Raw genomic sequence first — 6,678 nt, forward strand, 5'->3', positions numbered from 1 at the left:
TTCACATTGATGAAGATACTAGAAAATAATGTAACGTATTCATAAACATAGCTTGTAAAGATTATTGTAAATGTGGAACACTTTATAATTCCCTGGTAGTAGGGATATATTCAGAATAGAAATACGATTCATAGAAACTGAACCCATAATTCACCATATATTTTTTTCCATTTTGCAGAAGAAATGTAGTCACTTACCTAAAACAAAAGCTGTCCTGACCAATACCAAGCCCTACTTGCAAAGGACTGCAAGTGTGTTACAGAGTTCACCAGACATTTTTCCTTAAAATGTTAATTTTAATCCAAGTGTATAAAGTTATGTTACAATAGAAGCAGGTTCTTACGCAACCTGAGCAACTTTAGGTCTACCAGCCCACCTGTGCTGACAGGCATTCACACTTCTGTCTAGTCCTCTTCTTCTTTTAACTTGAAGTGCAGATGTGATACAAGTGCATATAGATTTTTACCTGTTTTTTACACTATGAAAGATGGATGGATAATGTACTCCTAAGTGAAATAATAATCTGTCTTGAGTTCATGTAAGCAGGTTTGTGTAAGTACTATAAACCACTCATTTGTAGTTAGAGTTAAGTACTACCAACTAGATTGCTGTTGATCATTCTATTAAAGCACATTTCTTCAGTTTTAACATCCCTATTATGCTTACCTTTGTCAAAGACTAATTTGAAAAGTTTGTGATTCCTGGAACTAGTTATTTGATGATGAATTTCAGGTAGGAATTAGGAAATATTCAAAGCAGCAGTATTTGTCACAAAGAAAAAAGGGCATTATAATAGAATAAAAATCTAAAGGCTGACAATATCTTGTGAGATCACAGAATCACAGAATGTTGGGGATTGGAAGGGACCTCGAAAGATCATCCAGTCCAATCCCCCTGCCGGAGCAGGAACACCTAAATGAGATCACACAGGAAGGCGTCCAGATGGGTTTTGAGTGTCTCCAGAGAAGGAGACTCCACACACCCCAGGGCAGCCTGTTCCAAGATGCTGGGGTTCAAAATGGCAGCAAGGGAGTGAGAAAAGATTGAAATATCAATGAAAAAACGGAGAGATTTGCATCTCTCAGGAGAATAAAGAAAGATCATAACTTCTTGATCCAGGCAATATGTGAGATACAGCACAAGGTCATGTGAAATGTCTACTAAGATAAAAGGAAGCTATTCAGAAGCTGGCAAAGAACATAATCAAAGCAGCCAAGAAATCTAGATGTGGAAAACATATATCAGGGCTGCCAGAAATTTGCTTGTTTCATTTCTGTTAAGGACAGTGATGAAAAAAAAAGTTTGATGTGTGCAGAGGATCAGAGATTAAAATGGGTTATGGGCTTCAAGAATTTAGAGAACAAATGAAAATTACAGCTACTTCCTGAATTCCCAGCTTCTCATTTACAAATGCATGAACAACTTTTTTTTAAATGAAAGTAATCTATGCTGGACAACATTATCAGAAACAGAACATACATGGCCAAATGTATGAGAAGTAAATTTAGTATTCCAAAGTGGATCTTTAATTGCAGTGATGGATATTGAAGCGTAATTCACAGTAGTGTTGTTTTATTTGAAAATTTTGCATTTTTCCCGTGCCACTTTCCAATCTCACTGATCAGACTGAGTCCAGCAGAGGTTTTGATGCTGTTAATCTGAGTTTCTTCAAAAGCTGTTCAGGCTTGAAATTCAGACAGTTTGTGTTAAGTTTTGAAATCAAAACTGATTCCAATCATATGTGTGTATTCTATCAAAAATAGCGATCATTGCATCAATGTACTATTTGTGCCATCCGCTGCTTGTGTAGTTTTGTAAATGGGCTAGAACTGAGCGGGATCATTGGCTCTCTCTGGCTCTCTGGTGGCTGATGCTTGGCCTGGGAGCATATGCCAGGGAGTTGAGAATTGTTAAAAATTTTGAATTTGTAGGGGTAGGCTGCGTAGGTGTCACTACTAAATTCGTCAAGACTGTTAGAGGTTCAAAATGTGACACATGCCTTGTAAAGTGCAGCAGTCTGCCAGTGCCATTGTGTGTGGAGACGCTGCTAATTAAAAGAGACAAAAGAGAAAGAAAAGACCAGTAAACTATTTGCTGAAAGCTATTTTTGCTTTGTAAATAAATTATAGCAGTATAGAAAATAAAATCCCATAGAATATGCATTTTGATGACTGAAGAAAAAAACAGTGCATCAGAAAGATTTGTGAACAATGTACAGTGGAGATAATTGGTAAGAACTCAGTAAATGGAGAAATGACACATAATGGAATAAAAAAATATGGCATTTTACTTTTTTTGGATGCGTTTTTTAATGGTTTTTGTGAACTGTTAGTGTGATTCTGCCACGCTGCTGATCAACAGTTTGAGTTAGTGAGACAAAATTACCTTGAGTTATTCTGGTGTAAGCATTGCAGCATTTTTTTAAGAATTCTGTATCTAATATAATTCTAGAAATTGAATTTAAAGACCCATAGCAAAACTAGTTAATAAAAAAGCTAAGATGTTCAAGTAGCCATCCACAATGTTTTTTGTATATAAAAAGTATTTTAACAAATATTGAGCATGGAATGTAGCAAGCAATTGCTGAATAGGAATGAGAACAGCGGTATTCTGGAGACAAAATAAACTCCATAGAAAATGCTTGAACAGAGATATGAGTCATTGCATGTACGCTGTGATTTTGAATACTTTAAAGCAGATGATGTCAATTTCCTATTAATCTGATAATTTAACCTTACTTTTCTTCAGGGTTTGGAAGGTCCTTTTGGCCCTAGGGGACCTCGGGGACCTCAGGTAAGGGAACTAAAAATTAACCAATAAAACACATTCTATTCTGTAAGTTTCTTCTGCATACAACCTGTCAGCTCTATGGAGAGCAGCACATTTGGTGCATGAAGCACCAAGACAACAGAGTCTGTCAAATCTTTGTCTTTTGGAAATAATTTTCAAGAGAAAAATCTTGTCTGCTGCTGCTTAAAGTTACTCAGAGGTGTGTGGCCCCCTTGGGCTCTCCAGCTGCAGAGCTGTCCTCCTACCCTTAGAGTATAATCATGCCCATGCCAATTTAGCACCCCTACTTGCTAAATTCTGCTCACTTCTCTACTGAGCCTGTTTCTGGTTTATATGAAAGAAATAGGGTAACAGAAATTTATTACATGCTATTAAGATGTGAACGTTTAGTCCTAAATGCAATTTCAGTGCTCTTCAAATATGTTTTTCTGCTTTCCTTTTGCTTGGCAGTGGACATGCAATAATACTAAAGATTTATTAAATTATTGTTTTATGCTCCAGTAATTCTGTCTGATAAGCAATTAGTAAAGATGTGATCTGTGCCCCAAAAGATGACACTTATTTATACTTTTTATTAAAAAAATGGAAACACATGGAGTCTAGGAGATTTTTGGCCAATTTTGACAGGAATTAATGAGACAAATCAGATCTAAACCTGATAAACCTGACAAATCATAACCTGATTATTTTAAGGCAAAATTAAAATTTTGTTTCTTTTCATATACAGCATCACTGCAGTTACTCCTATGTTATTCCAGTTTTGAGCTTAATGTTCTGTATTGTCATATAGTACAATGGTCTACATTCTGTTCAGGTTTGAAAGGGTCATTACAAAAAATAATCTTAACTGCTGAAGATCAGAAACAGATGAATGTACCACTGTACAAGAGGATTCATCAGTGGTTACAAGGATTTACTGTAATTCTGAGCTATGAGAACTAAGTAATTACCATGGGAACTACAGCTTGCTTAATGACTAAAAGGAAGATAGCAGGCAATGAGGTTGAGAATGATTTATCTTAATTTATGTATTTATATTAACAGGTTATATTATGTATTTCTGTTAGCACACCCTGCCTCAAGCACATTGCCATTTTACTGCTGGGACATTTGTCCATCTCACATCATCATAAAAATTTGTTCCTCAGGAAGAATAGCTTACAAAAATGTGATTTTTTCAAAGTCTCTTTTGGAAATGCTTTTCAAGTACTAAAATGTTTTAAAGAAATATTCTGTTTCTTTAAATGACTGAAAAAGAGAATGTATACACCAAGATAATAAAGCAGAGTTAGCTTCTTTTGAAACAAACAAAACTGCAAGATTACTTTTAGTAAATATACTCAATTAAAATGCATAAACCAAGGAGTAAGACCGTATAACTGTGAGTTTGTGGACAGTACAGCACTTGGGACATCACTGTTCTCTTATGAGACTGTTATTCCCTAGTTTGTAAAGTTATGGTTTGAGCATAATTTGAAACACTAACTAATTGATTTCATTCACTGTTTTCCCCCTAGTATTTCATTTGTGGTCATATAACTGTCACTTAGGTATGTGATTGAATTTTTGCATGCTTTGTGCAAAAGCTGCAAAAGGAAAGAATAATAAATGGGTTGTTTCCTGACTGGAAATCCATGTGAGATACAATATTACAGATATTCCAAAATTTTCGTATCTGTTTGTGAGACAAAATGCAATATTTTGGAGGATTTATTGTAGCTATTAATGATGGAAGTTGAAAGGGATTATTTTTGTTTATTTTTGGATAGTCATGTGTTTCATACAGTTTATCACACTTAAGAAAGCGAGTGAGCACACTCTGAGCACATTTTTGTGTCAGCAGTGAAACCAATACATTTAGATTTGAGCCAGTTTGTGTCTTTTTAGAAGCATAAAATTATCCATATTTGCCCCAGCATTTTTACTACAGTAAGCTGTAATTTTGTGGTAATATTCTTTTGATAGGTCATGATTTTTTTTCCTCCAGTCACTTTAAAAGCTTCATGAGACTTCCACTTCAGTTTGATTATCAGCTCTGTCAGTGGTAGTTGCAAGAACGTTCACCAATGTGACCCAACTGGGCAGCCCAGAAGATGCCAGTGGGATGTTCACTAACTCACAAGTCGGTGAACTGGATGGTTCCAGTAAGAGTTAAATCTTTAACACCAGACTTGGGTGTAATCTATTCATCCTGTGATCTTATTGCTCTTCATAATTATCCAGCTTACTTTTTTCTCGCTATGATACCAGCCACTGTATTGGTGAAGGGACCTCCTCAAATGTCATCACTCCAGACAAAGAACCGTACCTGCTCCGTCTCTTCCAAAGAACCATTAATTGTTTCACTGTGTGAGGGGACACAATGATTGTAGTAATGTCAGTGAATTAAAATTAATCTCAGAGATGTAGGGGAAGTAATTTCTTACAAATGGAGCTAAATAGGATGTGACACGTTAGTTTATTTGCTTGGGCAGAAGAGAGAATATGAAAATATGACAAAGACAGGAGCAGGAAGAGAAAGGAACAGAAAGGTTCAGATAAAATGGATGCCATTCACATGGAGTAGTAAGATATCCTTTCTGCCAGCACTGGTTATTAAATGTTAACAATATTCAATGTGTTGAGCACTTCACAGGACGTGACACAGAAAACCCTTGTCCTTTAGAGCTTACCATTGTGCTACATTTTAGTGTACCCTGTTCAGGCCAAATTCAAAAGAAACTTTACATGCATCTTCAAAGGCAACTCATTCTATACTTTGACTTTTGTGTAGGGTATCAGTGGACCTCCAGGTGAGCCAGGCCCAAAAGGTATTCAAGGAAGCAAGGTAAGATGTAGCTGTATATGTGTAGATGTTATTTATATAGGGAGAGAGGATGCAGACACTCTGTGTAGAATCTTTATACTCTATATCCTTTTTCCTCATTAGTTTTTTGTTAGTGGTGTCCTTTGCACAGCAATAATATACATCACCTGCTTGGTGCACCATGGTGTCGTCATGTTATGAAGGCTTTGTATCATTGGCACATATAGATGGTTCTCCATCTGTGTCTCCGAGAGTGTTTTGTAGGGACACAATAGAGTGCTACAGAAGACCTGCCTAGAGCCACAGCACTTAGGCTGGAATTTAAATCACCTGAATATGCATCTTGGCTTCTGCTGTCACTTGGGAAGTCTTTTCTAGAATATTTTTTACTAAAATGCCTTGTATTTAAAGATTTTAAGTAATTCTAGATGGTGGTTATAAAATCTTTAGATTGACTATTTAAAGTCATTTTAATTGCTTATACACTGTGAAAACTCAAGACAACTTGGTAGAGGTATAAGATCTGATGATGATTAATGCCATAATTATATTTTAAATAGATCATTTAGAGTTAATGACTACAGCTTGTCAAGCAAAATCAGTTGGATAAAGTATCTGGTTCATTTAGGCAGTCTTCTGGTTTGCAAACCTTTGGGAAATTGCCGTATGTGAATACAGTTGTCTTGCTCATGGGGCAGCTATTATCATGATGTTCAGTACAAAGACATCTTTGATGTATCCGTTTAAAAATGACAAAGACTTTCTTCCACAGGATTATTGATAGCCCACTTAATACAATGGCATAGCTAAGTTATACAAGGCAAGTAAATTCACACAAAGCAATTTGACAAAGATGCAATATTTAAACACTCGTGTTTTGTTTCTTAAGCAACAATTTCATTTGAAGATTCACAGAAATAAATTTAAATATGGGAAATGTTTATGGCAAAATGTCTGGAATACTGGAATCCGTCATGATTTTCCTCTTCCTGACAAATGCTTTTTCATACTTCTTATTTCTTCATCTTCTCAACAAAATGCTTGATTAGGAAAGCTGCTCCAGAATATTTCAGAAGTAGGGA

General features: G+C 35.8%; 1 protein-coding gene across 1 annotated transcript in view; it reads left to right on the plus strand.

Moving 5' to 3' along the window:
• COL28A1 (collagen type XXVIII alpha 1 chain) overlaps positions 1 to 6,678 on the plus strand; it is a 64,196-nt gene that overhangs the window by 7,647 nt on the left and 49,871 nt on the right. The window contains exons 9-10 of the mRNA XM_010174305.2: positions 2,749 to 2,793; positions 5,564 to 5,617. Of these exons, the coding sequence (XP_010172607.1) occupies positions 2,749 to 2,793; positions 5,564 to 5,617 (99 nt within the window). The remainder of the gene's footprint in view (positions 1 to 2,748; positions 2,794 to 5,563; positions 5,618 to 6,678) is intronic.

This window comes from Antrostomus carolinensis, unplaced genomic scaffold (genome assembly GCF_000700745.2).
Source record: "Antrostomus carolinensis isolate BGI_N321 unplaced genomic scaffold, ASM70074v2 scaffold2468, whole genome shotgun sequence".
NCBI lineage: Eukaryota > Metazoa > Chordata > Aves > Caprimulgiformes > Caprimulgidae > Antrostomus > Antrostomus carolinensis.